The sequence below is a fragment of the Mixophyes fleayi genome, chromosome 5, assembly GCF_038048845.1.
Source record: "Mixophyes fleayi isolate aMixFle1 chromosome 5, aMixFle1.hap1, whole genome shotgun sequence".
Taxonomy (NCBI): Eukaryota; Metazoa; Chordata; class Amphibia; order Anura; family Limnodynastidae; genus Mixophyes; species Mixophyes fleayi.
The window spans coordinates 33,382,037-33,402,111 of record NC_134406.1 but is presented as its reverse complement, the minus strand read 5'-3'; the positions used below and the strand labels follow the sequence as shown (position 1 = coordinate 33,402,111).

Genomic DNA, 20,075 nt, shown 5'->3' with positions numbered 1-20,075 from the left:
CTTTTTGTCAAGGTGCATACTTGCAGGTAGTTATATGTAGGTAGTTATATGTATGCCAGTGGTATTACCCTAAGCTATCTGGAATCACGGGGAACACAGAATGAGGGCTGCTCTACTACTGTACTGATTTCAAATACCAATATCAAAGGAGCCACTGTAAAATAATACAGTATACATAGCAGTAAGTAGCGCTGATTTCAATTTTCAGCTATAACATTACCAGACATTGCAAATAAACTGCTTACAAGCAAAATGTTTCTTGTAGCCCATAACCAACTAGATTGTCCATTGCTTATAATACGGTTTAGAAAATGACAGGAAGTGGCTGGCTGCTATGGGGTTAAATCACTTTTACTGTGTACCAATATTCTGAAATAATCTAATTATTTTGCCATACATTGAGTTTAAAAAAATAAATAAAAAAAAAATGTCATTAAATGACCATTTTGTGTAATGTCATCACAACATAACTACAGTATATATGATGTGTTGGGTAAGAGGTGCATATTTGTTACATTGTTTCTCCCACCGCAATAGGGACAGTGATAGAACATTCAGTAAGCCTCCCAGTAGTTTAAGAAGAAAGATGGCAGGTCTATGATTCATTTGTAACAGTCAAGACGACTCCTAATGTTCTTTTAAAGAAGCAAATTTGCTTCTAACGATGGAATAGCGGGATCATTGTACAGGACTTCTTTAGCACAATGGTCCAGAAATGTGATTCAGTTTACTCCACTTCCTATAAATCATCACAGCACAAAAACGGGTGTATAGTAAATAGACTGTCCAGTTTGGCCTTCATAGAGGAGCAGACTGTAAAAATAAGATTGGGTGTGGTTTTGGAGAGAGGTTATATTTAAACTAGGAAAGGTCTACTAAAGCTAAAATGTTGTCTTATATAAAATTGCTATAAATAGTCAAGTTTATATCTGTATGTGAACATTACCATACATTGAAAGAACTTCATTTTTGGCATGTGATTTACACTTGCTATGTAGGGGAGTGTAAGCTATAATGTTAGCTATTTTCTGTTAAAAGAGGATGAATGTGGGATTACAGGAAGTCTGTCTTCCTTATGATAAGCCCTTGAAACCACATATGTATAAATTTTATATTTATACTTTTGTATAAGCCAACTTCTAGTTTTAGTGATGCTTTGAGGTATTTTATATTTAATGCAGAGCTTTGCTGTGAAATATTGTTTGTATCCTAAAAAAATTGAAAACATCTCTAATTCCAATGCTCTCTTGTTATACAAAATGAAATCTATAAAATATTTTTTTTTTATTTTCAAATTGGAGATCCTTTTTCATTTGTATATAACCTGTTAAAATTTTATGTACAGTCTTTTATAATAAACCATTCTCCTATGTAATCAAATGCAGCTTTTGTTTCAGAATGACACTTATCAATCATGGGGAAGAAAACGTAATAAAAATGTGTAATTGTCTTTATTTGTATGGGTTTTGGCAACACAAAAGTTTATACATGTAGCTTAGTACACACCAAATACATTAATTGTATTTTTTTTTTTTCCAAGTGCCTTTTGCACACAAATAGTTTCACCACTGTAAACAAGACTTTGTAGGCCAGTGAAATGCACCATAACCGCTCTAGCACAACAGAACTGGACCATGGTAGTTTTAGGAACGTCAGCGAGCTGCAACCGAAGTCCTGCCTTAAGTATTTGGATGGTGACTACCATTTCTGGCATCCATAAACTGATGGGATTGAAGTTGGAAACCACTGTGCCACCTCTCTTTATCCAACACTGGGTTGTGGCCCCTGACTCAGTGCACACTTTTTCTCATTCTCAAGCGCTCAATATGGAAGTGGGTTACAACACATTGTTACGAGATCCCTCATCGGGGGGATAAAAATGATCCAGACAAATCTTGGGTGACATGGACGGTTGTGAATTTAAATTAAAATGTCTAAACAGCATTACATGATTATTTCACATTAACAGTAGCTGCTCCTGATGCAGTGGTTAGAGTTCTAAGAAGCTAAAGTGGTTGTCCACCAGTGGAAACCTCCTACATTTAATGCTCCAGGTTTAGGAAATGGAATGGGACACATCACCTCATTGTCAGCTCCGGGTCGCTGTACCATATAGTCCAATGGAATGCTATTAATGAGGTCTGGATGATTCAATCCTCCAGGGCTGTGTGATCTGGCAGTCTAGCTTCAGGCACAAAGGGGAGGGGGTGTGTGTCCAAAAGTGAACCCCCACCCCCCACTAAGGCATCAATCTGGTCATCTTGTGCTGGATATGCTGAAAAATTTCCAGCAGAATTAACCCTTTCTGAAGCCATGAGGGACTGCTATCTTGCTCAAAACCCAACCTGGATATCAGCATTTGTTTTCTATTTAAAAGGGCACACCTTATAATGATGATGTGTAGGATTTTCTCTTATCCAGCATATGGTGGTGTTATCCATCTCCCCTGCCCCCATATGAAGAACTCTATGGTCTGTATTGTTCAATATATTTTCAACAGCATCCAGGCAATAAGTATGTTGTTTATTATCACATCTAAAATTGTTAACTCCTTAGCCAGGGAAGCCCCTGTCAGAACATTAAGGTGGATTGAAACCATCCACATCCAATCAAAATATTTATCACGATTGGCTGGTAGGCTCAGGCATGGTGAGGTTAACCCCACTGAATAGGGTGTCCCAGGTTTGTATTTGAACTAATCAGGTGCTTCTTACAACCAATCCTGGGACGCTCTTCTGGCATAGACCCAGAAACCCAACAAATTTTGCAACTGGGCTCCACAGTTCTATCCTCTAACAGTTTTATCTTCCCTTTATCCGATAGCAGTATTTTTAGATTTGGGGGTGTGTATAGGGATAGTGTTGTAGTATGCTTATCATTTGCCTTTACCTGTTAATTGGGTGAAGTTGTTGCTTCTAGCACAGCTCTCCATTCCCTAGCCTGCTATTTTTTGTCTCTGTCATTGCTCTTCCTATAACACTCCTGTCAAGATTTATTTCTAGTGTGATAATCCTCTGACAGCACCATAACTTTATTTTGCGGTATTAGAATTAAAAAATTTAAACTAACTGTCCTAATTATATTTTTATTTATTTGACTATTGAGAACTAAATTAGGAGCAAATGTTGGGACCAAGCCTTGGCTTCTGCTAAGGTCACACACATGGAGAATATATGCTCAGACATGGTGTATTATCCATGCGTAGCTGCAGTGCCAATAACAAGACAGCACTGATTCTATGATTTACAAATATGGGTGTAATACACTCCTGGAATAATGTGCATATGTAAAGTGGTATACATATTTTAATCACCAGCAATAACAAAATATAAAAATAATACTTCCATTCTACCTTCAGACTGAACTGATTTATCCCACTGCATAGTATACCGCTTGATTTCAATCCCACACTAGCACTGATATGAACATGATATGGCTTCCTCTGATAAAATCTGACAATAAAAATAAAATACAGTACTGTACCGGTGAAAGGCATATTAAACATAATGAGAATCTCTCCTAAAAGTCATTTTTGGTGGCCCGCACAGGAAGTAAAACCGGCTGTGTTTCTACAAGTGTTGCATTAGGCACTGTTTGGTGTTAGCTGCCTGGAAATGTCCCAGTCCTCACTCATTTGTCCCTGGTAAGCACAGTTTCTGTCAGCTGGATGAGAGCATCTCTCTCCGGGGACGGCTGGAGCTTGCTGATCTCTTGTATTGCCGCACTACAGTAGCGCTGGGCGAGGTAGGTGGTTTCGTGGACACCGTCACTCTGGTTGGCAAAACAAGTAAAATTAACTCCACAATACAGAATATTACCTACTTACAGCATTAACACTTTCTTTATGCCAGACATATAAAGTAGTGGCAATTAATATAAGTTTCCATTGTCAGCACATGGACAACTTATTTTTTTTGCACAAAATATAGAATTAAAAATATCCATTTTTTATGGAACAATATGTTTGAAACAAATTAAGCAAAGATGGCCAGTATTTCATATTATACTACATTAAAAAAATAAATCATGCAACACGTAAGATGCTGTAAGTATTGGTGAACTTGGCAAGTAGGGATGTTATTTATTTATATAGCGCCAGCAAGTATCAGAGATTTACCATGCCATATACAAGGATATCAAAATTCTCCCTTTACTAAAGTACTGGTGCCCTCTATGGTCAGAGAGAACGGCTGGATGAGTCTTCTCCTTTGTTTGCACGAGGTGGGACATTGTACTAGATATAGTTTCTATTTCCAAGGCTGCTGTGTAATTTCTCTGAGCTCCATTTGGAATACCCAGTCACTGAGCACAATGCTTAACTCCAAAAGACAACACAAAGCTCACAGGCAGTTGTTATTCACAGTCACTAGGAGTGGCCTAATTACACTGATATTTACCAATCAGCTATCAATATGTAGCAATGTTGCTAAATAACCCTCTATGTCTGGACCTCCAGGGAGACTGATAGGCAGTAATAGAGCCAACTACTCTCGCTGATTTTAAGGGGGAAGTGGGACTTTCAAAGGAAGAATACCCAGTGCTTATGTGGTACTGGTATAATGTGTGCACCCAGAATCACTTACCTTACTAACATAGTGCCATGCTTGTTCAACATCTCCTGGTAAACTGAATCTTCTCATTATCATAGCATTCAATTCAGGAAACTACAGTCACAGGAAACATTGGAAACAAATAAGCCCAAGATTCCAGGGAAAGAACAGGAACTAGTACAATATAATATGTGGAGTCACTACATCCTGTTTTATTGCTACAGCATCATTAACTAACATGTCATTGCACAGGAAGAGCAGATGACAGCGGGCTGATATAAATGATGATGAAATCCAATCTATTGGTATGTTTATATAGCACCACTAATTCTGCAGCGCAGAACTCGCTCACATCAGTCCCTGCCCCCTTAGAGCTTACAGTCTAAATTCCCTAACACACACACTGAGACAGTCAGACTAGGGTCAATTTGATAGCAGCCAATTAACCTACCAGTATATTTTTTGGATTGTGGGAGGAAACCCACGCAAACACGGGGAGCAAATCTAACTTATGACCCCCGTGCAGTGAAGTAGAAATGCTAACCACAGAGCCACCATGCTGACCAAAAGTATATTGCTCATAGGGAACTATCAAATCAACTGAGGTAAAAGTATAGGTGTAACAAATTGCTACCACCAAGCTGGCCAAAATGTTAACAGAAGTAAAATAGACTATTTGGGGCATATTCAATTAGCTTTCGGATTCACGGTAACGCGCGTTACCGCGAAAAGTGCGTGTTCTTGAGGGTATTACGGTACCGCATTAACGCGGATTTTCGTTCGCAACCCTATGGGCTGCGAACGAAAATCCGCGTTATTGCGGTAAAGTGTATTACATTTCGCGGCTGTTCCGGCGCGTTACCGCAAATCCGAAAGCTAATTGAATATGCCCCCTTATGTTGTGAAATATCAAGCGGGAATCTCTTATTTGTAGTAATTTTTTGTGAGCTGTTTGCACGAGGCGGGACATTGTACTAGATATAGTTTCTATTTCCAAGATTTCTCTGATCTACAAATGAAATTTCACTGTGTGGTAAATCTTAAAACACTAAAAACTTATTAAATAATGGAGGATTTCTGATAGACATAGGAGGACAGAGAAAGGTATTGCAGTAACTTATTTCATACTTCCATTTTCATGCTAAAAGCAGTAAAGGAATGCTGGGAGAAGTAGTTCCACATTTGCTCTGGTATAAAACAAATTGCTTTATCCCATTACTTAAAAACATTCCATTAGTAAACAATTATAAAAATAACACCAGAGAGGCTACTAACAATTACGGACGCACAGGAGCTTGCAGCAGTACCCGATCTCGTGCTTTACCTGTTGACAAGCAAATAAAACTGGACCGGTCGCCAATCCTAATTTCAGATCTGCGGCTGTCGGTTTCCCCAATTGATCAGCACAAGATGTAAAATCTAACACGTCGTCTATGAGCTAGAAGAATAAACATAATCGATGTAAGAAACAACATAACTGATGTAAGCATTTACTGTAAGGATTTAAAGGGGTTCTCCACGTAAAAAGGATCACTCCCTCGTCACATGTATGAAGCCTCTCTCTTCTCTGTTAATTGCTACTTTCCAGCAGTAATTTCAGCAAAGACTGAGCAACTGACAGACACTATGCACCCTAGAAAACATCTGATGGGTTGAAACTTGCATTTACATGCCCTGCTACACTGTAATAGGCTATAAAAGCACATTATAGTGCGATCCATTAGTAGCACTTATCACAAATTATATTCTGCAGGAAGCCAATTAGGTGCAGTGTGTTGCTTAGTCATTGCCAGCCAAGTGAAATATTATTTAATTGAATTACTGTTTTTCAAAGGGAAGAAGGAACAATAAAGGGTAAACCCTCTACGATAGTTAGGTTTCCTCTGACATTTCATTTTTATTAGTAAAATAGGGAATATTGATCTCTATTTCTTCAATAGATGTTTAGTTTAACAATGACGTGCAGGTTATACTGCACATATCATCTTATTCCTTTGAAGAAGGAACGAGGACCTTGCAACAATTCGGTAAGAAACAAGTTAATGCCTACCTGGAAGGCTATGCCCACATTCTTGCCATACTGGTATGCAATCTCATGGACCTTGGGATCAGGACAGCCTAAGATTGACACCTGAAAAATACACAGAACACCACACAGTGTCTTTAGTACAATGCACTAAACTAAGCACAGCATAAAGTTCTTACAATTAAATACTTTAATGATGAAAGGCAATTATCTAGATATATAAGGCAGTGATAAAATGGGTCATTTATTGCCCACTCAGGTCCACTCTCCCAAATACTGGACCACTTCACTGCCTGGCTCACATAATTCCTCTCCTTTGACCTACCTACTCTTACATTAGCTGATTCCAACATTCCCATTGACAGCACTGCTGGTACAGACTACGCAGAACTTTCTCTTACTTCCTCCTTTGCTCTCTCCCACTTACTGTGATGGACCTAGTCTTCCTCCCATTCTGCTCCAACTCTGCCTTCCTGCTCTCAGACCACATCCTCCTTTCCTCCAGCCTCACCTTCCCGTTTGCTCTACACACCTATGGAATATTACAACCACACCTATCAGACTCTCCCCTCAGCCTTCAAAAATGTAAACGCTCCATGAAAACCCATTTCTTCATGACAGCCTACCCTACTCCCACTGGTACACCCTTGTTGCTGTTCCAAACTCCTCTCTGAGGCACACTCTCTCTCAGCTGACACTTTCCAACTCAATTTTAAAGGTGCCTTGATCAAGGTCTTCCCTAACCTTTGCTTTTACATCTACATTTATCTTGTCTATATTGTACACCCCTTGTTTTATACATGATGTTTTTCCCACTGGACGCTGCCGTCGAGTATTGTGCTGCTTTACAAGTGAACGACAATAATGATGTCAGCAGCCAATCAGTGGGCTGAACAAAGACTACAACCTATTTCAAAGAAACTAGTGACATCTCCGTGGCATGCGACTATGCATCAATGTTGTTGAGTCCACAAAATAGTTGACCTCATACCGCAGAGGTGCCACTAGTTTATATGTAAAATGTTATTCATGAGAATGCAGCCTATTAGTTCTACCACAACAGTGGCAGGTACGCTTTCAATGGCGGCTGCACCCAGCACGGTTTAATTAGGTTCTGAAAATACTAAGTTTGGGCAGACCTCAATGAAGGCAGTCTGTTTATTGCATATAACACTGGAAATGAAGAGACTGAATAAACAGAGAAGAGTTTTGATGGCTTTGCTTCTGGAAGGCTCAATACAATTTCATATGTTCAATTTAACTATAGAAAAAGCGGAACGTACATACTGCTTTACAGCTGTTGGCTATGAGACTGGCCGTCTTCTTAAACGTCTTCTCCAGGTAGTGAGCAAATCTTTCATTTTCATTCTCTTTGGAACCCAGCTGGAGAAATTCACCTGGATAGTGGTAAAATGAATAGAATCAGCTGGTTTATCTTGCGGTCAGACATCGGCACAACGTATACACTGCTGATGCTCAGTCACTAGCGGAAGTGTCACATGAAAAATCACCAACACAACCCATAAACAAACCACTGATTTTATCACCAGACGTATTATATTTGTGGTACCATACCACGCATGTAAAGGGTGCAGAGGAAACCAGCTGTAATTATCTGAAGACACAAATTGCTACTTTCCAAGAGATCTCTGAGCTCATTCAGCACTGAAAATATTGCATAGAACTCAGTGAAAAGTTTTATCATTACTTGCTTAGTATCACCGATACCAGCACGCAAGACTAATAGCTGAAATACTACTCGTGTATATCCAGACTAGACATTTTAACCCAAATCACATATTGTGTTATTGGCACCAGCCAAAAACTTTGCAAGATAAAGAGCTTGTTTAGTCCAAACACATGTAGTTAGTTTTCCTTATTTATTTTTATGTCATGTTAGATTGTTATAAATAGAAAGATAAATATGCTGAAATGTAGTAATCACCCCACTCTGAAATAGGCCACCTGGCTGAAATACATCAGTGGTAAGGCAGCAGGGAGCAAACTAGTGTAGGATCAGGATATAGTCAATGTGGGTGAAGTTATGCACCAATCAGGGGACTGAATTCACGTCACCGGTCTTCATCAGGTATGGGCATTTGTTGGGGCTTTTAACAAATGTTTTTTATATTAACGTGTAAAGTGTATTAACTCTACGTTGCACAGATTAATAAACAAGCAAGGCACAAGGAGCTTTGTCCTGAGTCTCTGTTTTTTTCTTGTTTGAGGATCGGTTTAATGGAAGACACTAGGAGGAACCAACAGAGAAACTGTGAAGTCCTTCAGAACATTACATGAAGGAAACTTCATAGATCAGCACTGGAGATTAGTATAAAAGGAGATTGATTACTAGGCCATATTCTTCCAATTTACTAGAGTGCAATGACATGAGGGGGGAGCAGAGCATATCTAGTGTTTTTTCTATGTTCTCCATTGATCTTCTCACCTTGCCCTCATTCATTGTAGTACTTGCTCCATATTTATCTTTAAATCAATTTTAGGTTTTTTATTTAGGACTTTACAAATGTGGTTGTCTGTGACAGATTCCTGAAGTAGCCCCTATTACATGGGCAACACTCTAGAGTGTTGATAGGCAACAAACCTGAGATTTTGTGGAGCACTAAAGAAAACATTAATTTTTCTCATGAGTGTTAGGATTGAAATATTAACCAAAAACAGAACAAACGTAACTATAAAAAAAAGGAGCAATATATTTACTTACCACGTACTAAATCTTCAATAACCTGAGATAACACAGAGATCACTGTGGCATTTCCTATTTTCGCCAAGGCTACAGAGGCTGCAGACAGTATAAAATCACCAGCAAGGACAGCCTTAACAAAAAACAAATATACATTAAACGTGGCATCAATGAATGAATTGGAAGGCATTAAATATAAAAATATTCAGCCTATAAAAATCAATGCAGACAATGCTGGTAAACAGGACAAACAGTATTGCAGGATGGAGTTCTCTTGCCGACCAAGCGAATTACACTAGTCCTAAGACACAATAAAAAGCTACAAAATATCAAGAGAGTACAAAGTGTATCCTACACCGGGAAACATGCTAAATAAACGCTGCACTTCATTTTAAAAAGTAACTACCGTAAACTTATTGGATGAATAGTATCAACTAAATTAACATAAAATATAACTGTATCGTGGTGCAGCTCCCCCAAACCACTAGGGCCCAAGTAATCAATATTCCTGCACTGATCTTCTGCATACTCTCTACACTGGTCAAACACGCAGCAGTCCAGCGCCCAAGCAAATTGGGAGATCAGTGCACAAAGTTGTTGTTATATGTATTTAATTTAGCACAGTGAATTCCACAAATTTTAAGTAGAGTTCTTCTTTAATGTACTGTGTCTTCCCTACATTCGGGTGTACTTTAAACAACTCAGATTGTTGCCCAGCTCAGTAAGAAAGTTGAATCCCTGTGACACTTTTGTCAGTATTAAAACACTCACTCAGATTGGCGATTTTAGACATACACCCTAAAAGGTCAATTAACATTTTCAAGACATACATTACCTACAATTTCTGTTCTTTCATTTACTCAGATCATTTTCACATTGCTCTATGTACAATATAGTCTGAACAAAATACAGCCTATGTCTATGCATGTTACACTGACAGCTATTCTAAAGCTCCCACGATTCACGATCGTTAGGTCAGACATTGTTAGAGTGTGTACGCTCCCACGATCATGTTATCGTACCAAAGCACATCGCATCTGTTGATTTGGTGTTCTAAACTTCCTAAATATCACAATCAATGATGGAATGATGTGGAAATGTGACAGTGTGTACGCACTCACGTCCATCAGTGTAGGCAGATATCTGTGGAGTCACAATCTTTTCAGCAGACTGCTATGAGCAATAAAGAGCAGATATCTGAAGGTAAATCGTGTAGGGGTGCAGCATGAATCTGCTCATCAGGACTTTCAGTCATTAGTGAAATAGTCAGTTACAGAAATTGCATAGATGTGTATCCAGCATTCAAAAGATGGTGTATATCATAAATGTATATACAAAAGCACCACAATTGTTTACTACTAGATACTTTGTTTTTAGTTTTTTGGTTTTTTAAGCAACATAAAAACTAAAATACAAGTTACTTGAATACTCAAGAGCTATTCAAAACAATCATGAAAAAGAAAGTACGCCCTCATTAAAATCTGTGCTCTACATATCCGGACATAATTATTATTTAGTATTTACCAAGTCCTACATTTTAATAAACCTAACCTGATGTAACAGATAGTCCATAACAAATTTTACTTTATCATCAGACAACAAAAACATGAAGGAGCCATTAGAGAAAAAGTAAGTCCAGCACATGACCCAGTAGTTTGTAGAACAACCTTTTGCTGCAGTAAATCAATTCTTTCCTTGTTCAGTCAAATCCTTTGTAGATCTGCTGGAGTGCGTACGGTCAATGTTCTGTTGCATGATCCCATATCAGACAAGATGTACTTGTCAGACAGATAGCCTCCGAATTTCCTCTAATATTCTGGTATAAAGAGGCATTAATGCAAGACTTAATTATATGGATTTCTCATTCCTCCACCGTGTTTGATGGTGGGTATAAGGTTCTTGTGGTGATGCGCTGTTTATTGTTTTAGCCAAACATGGCATTGCTCATTAGGACTAAACGTCACTGTGGTCTCACCTATCCAGCAAACATAGATCCGGAAGTCTTGTATTTGGCTCAGGTGCAGATTTACAAACCTAAGCCACACCGAGATGCTCTTTACTTTGAAGAGAAGGGGATTTATTCTGGTTACCCTCCCATGAAAGCTATACATGTTCAGTCTTTTTCTGATGGGAGGTCATAAACATTTACTGCGTTGACAGAAGCCTGTAGATCCCTGTATTTATCTTTTAAGTTCTTTTGCGATATCTCAAAGGATCATAAGGTATTTTCTTTGGAAACATTTTCTGGGATGCCCACCTCTGATAAGATTTACGACTGTCTGCAATGTTCTCCATTTGTATATAATCTCTCACTGCTGAATCGTAGACTTAAAATTGTTTGGAAACAGCCTTAACTCTTCCCAGGTGGATAAGCAGCAGCAATGGCTTTATCTCCATATAAAACTCAATGCTCCAGAAAGAACTACCAAAGGTTCAGTCTTTATACAGGTGATGCCACAAATAAGTGTCAGCACCTGGCTCATAATACCTGCTCTATAAAGTAGTAAAGGTGTCTTTACTCTCTACATTGGCCCCTTCATGTTTATTTATTCCACATAAAATAAGCCAAGACAAAGCAAAATGGTATCCTGGGTTATTTGTCACAAGAGATTAGATTTATACAATTTTCCCTTAGGTGTGTGAACGTAAAATATATGCAAAAACAGATTTCAAAAGGAGCGAACATTCTTAAACATAAGTAAAATATTTTATAATAGATAAATATCTTAAGAACAGATAAAAATTAGATTAGATAATTTTTACCTTTCGTTCACCCCATATCTGATTGACAGTCTTCTTTCCCCTCCGAGAACTGGATCCATCGATGACATCATCATGGACTAGACTAGCAGTGTGGATCATTTCGGCAATAGCTGCAATTGAGCGCTGGGCGGGGTGCACCTCCCTGTAGGGACATGGAAAGGATTACGTCTTACAACAGCTGTGTTATGTGAAAATCGTATCTCATTTACTAAATTCTTCTAATATAATGTAAGGGGCCAGTAGTGCCAAAGCTGAAAATAATTTGTATACATGGAGTAATATGCAATGCTTTGCAGGTGGTGATTTACAGTGTTTCTCAACTCCAGTCCTCAGGACCCACTAACAGTGCAGAATTGGCAGTGAAATAATTATACCACCTGCTGCACTGTGTCAGTCCGTAATGAATACACCTGTGCTCCAGCAAGGAGATGGAAACATGTACTGCTAGGGGGTCCTGAGGACTGGAGCTGAGAAACACTGTGATTGGAGGAACGGAAGTGTGTGTATTGGAGCTTTCAGACAGGTCTGATGCAAGAAATGCACGTTTATCCTACACCATTCTACTTAGTCACATCAAGGCAGGTTCTGTGCTCCTATGATGACCTCTAAATAGGATTTGTAGCTGATCACAGGCATCCAAGACAAGGTATCAATTCACATAACTCAGATACAAGGGCAATAAACATAAAACTGATAAGAGTTAAAATGTTATGCATTGCTATCTACCACTCTTACCAAAATGCTCTGGTCACTGCAAATCAAGCATACCTCCAATCTCTCACCTTTACTCAAGATTCTAACCCCAAACACCTTTTTAAACACATTTAAATCTCTTTTCGATCCTTCCACTCCTAACCACCGAATACTACCAACGCCTGAGATCTCGCTTAATACTTCAAAGACAAGATTGAGGATATCAGACTTGAAATGGAATCACCTTCCTCGACAAACAACCAGCTCAATTCCTTCCCCCCGCACCATCTTATATCCTCTCTTCATTTGATCCCACAAATAAAGGTGAAGTATCTACTCTTTTTCTTATCTTCCTATTCTACCACCTGTCCTCTTGATCCCATACCCACACAAGTCAGCGAATCCCTGTCTCCTGTTCTCACCCCCAACTAAAATCTGTAATCTCTCTCTACTGATATCTTTTCATCATTATTCAAGCACGCAGCGATTTCTCATTCTGAAAAAAACTAAATTATGACCAGAAAACCCCCTCAAATTACGGTCCCATCTCTCAGCTCCCATGTGCCTCCAAGCTTCTGGAGAGAATTGCCTGCACTCACCTCACACACTTTCTTTTCTCACACAATCTATTGGATTCTCTTCAGTCAGGATTTCCCTCTCAACACTCCACAGAGACTGCATTGACTAAGGTTCTAAGGTTGTCAACAATTAGATCACTGCTAAATCTAAAGCCCATTACTCACTTTGAATTCTCCTGGATCTGCTGTAATTGACACTGCTGACTATTCTTCTCATACAAATGCTACAATCCTTAGGTATCCAAGACACTGTCCTATCCTGGTTCTCATCCTACCCATCTAATCGGTCTTTCGGTGTTTGTTTCTCTGGATCCACCTCTGCTCTGCTTCCTTTATCAGTTGGAGTACCACAAGGCTCAGTCCTAGGTCATCATCATTTATATATATAGCGCCACTGATTCCGCAGCGCTGTACAGAGAACTCACTCACAACAGTCCCTGCCCCATTGGAGCTTACAGTCTAGTCTCTCTCTGTCTGTGTGTGCGTTAGGGAATTTAGAGTTAATTTTGATAGCAGTCAATTAACCTACTAGTATGTTTTTGGAGTGTGGGAGGAAACTGGAACACCCGGAGGAAACCCACGCAAACACGGGGAGAACATACAAACTCCTCACAGATAAGGCCATGGTCGGGAATTGAACTCATGACCCCAGTGATGTAAGGCAGAAGTGCTAACCACTTAGCCACCGTGCTTGGTCTTCTACTCTTCTCTATCTATACCACTTCTCTTGGAAAAATAATAATCTTGTTTGGAATTTAGTATTTTCTCTATGCAGATGATACACAAATGTATCTATCCTCTCCTGATCTCTCACCATCTCGGTTGGCCCGTGTTACTGACTGTCCTTCTGCCATTTCATCTTGGATGTCCTCTCGCCTACTCAAAAACTCAATCTTTCAAAAACAGAGTTAATAATAATTCCACGCGCCAACAGAAGTTTATCTACCTGACATTACCATCTATTACTGTTGACATGACAATAAATCCCACCCTGAAAGGTCGTTTCCTAGGTGTAATCCTTGAGTCAGAGCTATAATTTGTTCCCCGCATCGACTATATCTAAATCATGTTACATACATCTAAAACACATTTCTAGAATACGCACATATCTCGCACAAGACACTGCAAAAACATTAATTCATGCACTCATCTCCCACATTGACTATTGCAATTCCCTCCTTACTGGTCTTCCCTGAATCAGACTCTCAACCCTACAATCTACTTTGCACGCGGCAGCTAGATTGATTTTCCTTGCAAACCATTCTTCCTCCGCTGATCCGCTCTGTCAGTCTCTACATTGGTTGCCTGTTTATTAGTGAATCCAATATAAAATACTTCTACTAACATACAAGGACATCACCAACATACATAACCTTGTTTCAAAATCTCTCAACTCGACACCTCCGATCTGCGTCTCTCATCTGCACTCACTACAAGCTCCCATTCCCAGTTACAGAACGTTTTTTGTTTCGGGCAGCACCCATTTTGTGGAATTCCCTCCCTCTCGTAATACGACTTTCCTTTAGTTTTCAAACTGTCAAGTGTTCTCTGAAAACCCACCTCTTCAGGCATGCTTATAATATTCCTCAACCACCCTCTTAACCTGTATAAGTTACCTTATTACGTCCCTCTATACAGTTCACACAAGACAACAACCCGTTGACCAACAATGTTGTGTGACTGGATCACATAGCCCACTAAGCACTTTTTTCCTTTGCAATCTGGCTGGACCAATATGCAATATGTAGCACTTAGCTTCATGTACCAAGCTCCCATTGTCCCATAGATTGTAAGCTTGCAGGCAGAGCCTTATTACCTCTCTGTCTGTATTATCCACCATTGTTTTAGTACTGTGTTTATTCCCAATTGTAAGGCGCTACAGAATTTGCTTGCGCTATATAAATAAATGATGAAGAATTAGGAAAAACAACACTATATTATAAAGACTGGCACAGCACTTACCGAAAATTATTATAATGGGTGTTGCATGCTCGTGCCATTAAGACAACCAGCATTGGTCTAAATGCTTTCCCTCTCCCATCAAAATAATAATCGCACATCTCCTTCAGCTCCTGCGTGGTTATGAACAGCTCCTACACTTGGCACAAGAAAAGAAAAAACACTATGATTGGGATAGACTGTGAAAATGAAAAGCATTCAGTTAGACCAAAGCAATATTAGTGGACATTAAAAGGCTATTTCGTTCTCTAAAACAGGTCAGTTCCACAGGTGGACTGTGACCATATGATTTAAATTTTACAAAGGGGAACAAATAAATAAAGAAGGTACACCTATGTTTTCTTTAGCCTAAAATTGCTACAGCACTCAGGATATACTACCTGCATTTTTCCATAGTCTCATGTAGGGAAAACAACCAAGAACCCAAGACCCACAGCTCCTCCAACAAAACATAACAAGCAATCACCTTCTTGATATCATCATAGAGATTCTTCAGGTCACGGCTCCCAAGTTTAAATGGATCTTTGTATTTGGCTTCGGTATTGGCCTTACTGCAGCAGCATGCCACGTGCGACGAGTGGAGGAGTCTGGTTTGCGGCCTAAATATACACAGCGGAAATTATACAACGGATGCAAGGCTGCGTAGTCTCGTTATAGACTGGTGCATAGCATAATGATACACAAATATTTATTATATATATATATATATATATATATATATATATATATATATATATATATATATACACACACACTCAGCAGTATGTAAAAAACATGGTGGACATATTGAATTAAACAGTTCAAACACTCACCACCAAAGAGTCCTCACTGGTTTGGTGAACAGCGCAGACTGTATAGGAGAGCAAAATACCTGCAAAACAATAACCAAGACATCATGAGCAATTGAAGACTTAAATATACCACTACTACTTTATGGTTGGCATGTGGTCAAATGAATTCATGCAGCTCCACTGCTACAGCATTAAGGGCTAGATTTACTAAACTGAGGGTTTGAAACAGTGGAGATGTTGCCTATAGCAACCAATCTGATTTTAGCTGTCATTTTGTAGAATGTACTAAATAAATGATAGCTAGAATCTGATTGGTTGCTATAGCCAACATCTCCACTTTTTCAAACCCGCAGTTTAGTAAATATACCCCTAAGTCTACATGATTCTCTCTGCAATGAGCGCAAGGTTAACCAACATCTTTTATACGCTGTATTCACTTTACTGTGAACATAACGCTAATGAGACAGAGCTTTCCATTTTTATAGGCCTTACGGAAAACAGATTTCAAATGTATTAAAAAATTTAAGAAAACAATAACAGATCAAACTCATGCTGTATTCTTAACCCATTACAGTATTCCCTAATCAGTCATGGGTAAAGCGCTTATAAAATAGTACAGTATTTTTTAACCCAAATTTCACGTCACTTGTGGGTACAAAGAAATGGTCACTGGAGAGGAGTTGCATTTGAAACAGCTGTTTCACATAGTGGGACAAAGGTTCAATTTATTGAAACACAAAAAATAAAATTAGCAGAGGTTGACCAATATCATGACTTCTGCGCAACTATCTAGTGGCGTTAGGCAGAGACAATGCTCCATATGCATCAACACTGTATATTGCAGAACAATTTAACCACAGCTAGCTTCCTGAACGCAATGAAGCAAATCTTGCCTCATTGTACATATATTACTAAAGAAGAATACGTAGTGAAGTGATCATAGGTGGTTTAAAGACCAGGGAAATGCACTATAATGGTACAAATGCCTGAAATAAAACACATCTTTGAATTTAGGACTGTTTAGTCACTAAGCAAAAATAAACAAGGACAATGAAGATTTAGACACTGGCCTTAACTTCAGTTATGTATAAAGAACACTATAAAGTGGGTATTCAACTAGAACCAAAACATGGCAGCCTATGGATAGAAGCAAATACTAGTCAATAGTGTGTTGTACTTTGTAACAGTATTCCTGATAATCTTTACAACACTCCCTCATACCACTTTAGATCATTTAGGTCATCATGTAAACGGAGTTTAGAATATGCCCTTAGTCAAGGACAGCACACACTACAGGCCATGTACACTTGGATCCCTATAAAATATATTACGGCTATAGTGAGCAGATGATCACAAACCTTTATAAACAAAAAAAACATTCAAAATTCTATGTATGTATATGATGGAATGTGATTAGCTTGCCATAGCTAAAACTTCCTTTATCCCTTTGTCCTACTTGTCACGACATGCCTAGCTCTATATCCAACCTCACCTCCTAAGTAAATAAAATAAAAGAAGCTATTAAAAATCTTGTGCAAATTCGGTTAGGAGATTCACAATCTGTCATATAAGGACAGGTAGTACAATACAATACACGTCTGTCCAATAGGACAGTTTTCATATAACAAATTCAATTTTTTTCTCCAAAGAGACTATCCAAGGTACTAATATTTGAAGCAACGTTATTAACAGTTAAAAACTATAAACAATAATGCAAAATAACTGCACCTACAAACAATGATAGGTCACAGATAAATACAGTTCACTGATCCCAAACTTGTTAATAACATCAGGCATCCAGGTAATAAGCATTAGGAGTATCTTAGGCTGTCAGCTTTACTCAGTGAGATGTATACAGGCTATGAATTAATAGAAGGTATATAAGTAATAAACAAATATGCAGCCATAGGTGGGGTATCCAAGTAATGACTATAAATGTGTAACTGGGGGTTGCTCAGTTTGTCAGTCATACCCAGGTAGAGATACTAAGACAATGTATAGGTGATGTTGGATATCAGAGTTGTGCAAATGACTAACCCGAATATCAGACGTGTCCTTATTCATTCATTGAAGAATGACAGTGTCTGCACACAGTAACACACAGCACAGAGACCGGCAATCAGTGCAGAGCACACAGCAGCGATTACACCGATATAACCAGTGCAGAGCACACAGCAGCGATTACACCATTATAACCAGTGCAGAGCACACAGCAGCAGTAACACAGATATAACCAGTGCAGAGCACACAGCAGCAGTAACACAGATATAACCAGTGCAGAGCACACAGCAGCAGTAACACAGATATAACCAGTGCAGAGCACACAGCAGCGATTACACCGATATAACCAGTGCAGAGCACTCTGTAGCAGTAACACAGATATAACCAGTGCACAGCACAGAGCACACTGCAGCATGGCATCTGTCAGTGACACTGTGACCTTCCCTCCCTGTCCTCACCTTCCCTGCAGCTGCTCTCCCTCCTCCGAGCGCTGTGGCCCAGACTCCCAGCCCGGTGTGCAGACTCCGTGTCCCGGCCAAGCAGGCGGCATGATGTCCGCAGCATCGTAACCTCCACCCTGTGCCCCAGACCATCATCACCCCCACTCTTCACTACCAACAGCCGCCGAGACCGGCCAAGCCGCACCCCCTGACACTTAACCTCGGAACCGGAAGTTGTTAGAATGAAGCAGAAAAGGTAACGGAGGAAGGTCAGGCGGCCATCTTTGATAAGGGTAAGAATACTAGGAAGTAATATAGTGCTGAAAATGTTTCTGTGTTAATGATTCTACATATGAGCTGTTAGATTATATTATGTCATTATGTATTATGTCTCCAAGGCCCAGCAAAGTAACACATCATCAGAATGTGACGCAGATCTCCCACTGTCATGTCTGTACCCTAATCCTCATCCAAATTCTACAGTAATTAGTGTAATATATAGTGGATAGGTTTTAAAGATTTGTCCCTGGAAATTTACCTATTTTTTAATAGTGACCAAATGCACAATAACATTTCTCTTTTCCATCATTATTCTCTATGCTTTATAAGTTAATGCTTATTACTGAGAAGTATTAAACCATGGAAATAACCATATCAGAATCAAATTAAACGTAGCATAATGGGGGATATAGCGCTGCAAGGTCTGCTGAGATAGCTTTTGACTTGAAGTGTTTAGATTCTCAGGCTCTGCCGCAAAGTGTCCCTGGGAATCATTTTAAAACGTTGGCAAGTGTGCAATGCAAACAATGAAATAAGAGGATCGTACATAGCATGACATATATTCCTCATATCTCAATTGCACGCTAATCTATTTCTATCTCCAGATTTTTCTTTTATACCTGCCTTGCCCTTGATGAAAGCTTCAAGTTTCTTTGTCTGGAACAACCACATTAACAGCTTTATAGCAATCTAAACAAGCTACATATATATTATATGTTACTATATATATATATATATATATATATATAATTAGTCTGGTATAAGTCATAGTTTCCTGCTGGAATATTGGGAAAATAAAGTGCTCTTGTGTCATCGCCACACTGTAGGGTCGCGTTGATGTCATATGCGTCGTCATGCCCAACCACTTGATGACGTATATATGGTGTCATAATGTCACATCCACCTCTTCTTTTTAAACATTGCGTCTGCGTCCCCTCGAGGGCAGATATAAAAATTAATGATGATGTTAGTATAAAATAGTTGCATTTCCCCCTTTTCTTCTTCGTCCCCTAATACCCTCAACAAAACATATCATTTTGGTGCATTGAAGCTAAAATTGCCTTAAGTTTATACAATATGGAAAAGCATTTTTGTAACATTCACACACTTATTTGTACCATTATTTGATTTGACTGTATAAACATTGCTCAGAACAGTGATTGATAGATTACTATAACCTCCTCATTGTACCAGCCTCAACGTTCGGGCAGACCCTGAACACAGCTTGACCTATCTTTGATCCATCTGGATTTAAAATAAGTACAGTGAGTACTAATAGAGTGTATTTTTTCAC

At 39.0% G+C, this 20,075-nt stretch overlaps 2 protein-coding genes across 3 annotated transcripts in view; one reads left to right on the top strand and one right to left on the bottom strand.

The window, feature by feature from the left end:
* Positions 1–1,429: 1,429 nt before the first annotated feature.
* On the bottom strand, positions 1,430–18,716 carry PDSS1 (decaprenyl diphosphate synthase subunit 1). Of its 2 annotated transcripts, XM_075211992.1 has the most exons (11): positions 18,521–18,716; positions 16,083–16,141; positions 15,737–15,869; positions 15,274–15,404; positions 12,041–12,182; positions 9,299–9,410; positions 7,864–7,973; positions 6,601–6,681; positions 5,875–5,988; positions 4,584–4,664; positions 1,430–3,771 (listed from the first exon to the last, which is right to left on the bottom strand). In XM_075211992.1, exons 1-11 carry the CDS (start codon positions 18,656–18,658, stop codon positions 3,631–3,633), a joined length of 1,242 nt encoding a protein of 413 aa, XP_075068093.1. In that variant the 5' UTR covers positions 18,659–18,716; the 3' UTR covers positions 1,430–3,630. The 2 variants fall into 2 exon arrangements, with proteins under 2 accessions (XP_075068093.1, XP_075068094.1); XM_075211993.1 differs by lacking the exons at positions 16,083–16,141; positions 18,521–18,716 and having other exon boundaries at positions 15,274–15,409; positions 15,737–15,815.
* LOC142158224 (protein nucleotidyltransferase YdiU-like) overlaps positions 18,673–20,075 on the top strand; it is a 39,126-nt gene continuing 37,723 nt past the window's right edge. Inside the window, exon 1 of the mRNA XM_075211981.1 lies at positions 18,673–18,795. The gene's annotated coding sequence lies outside the window, so the exon portion shown is untranslated. The remainder of the gene's footprint in view (positions 18,796–20,075) is intronic.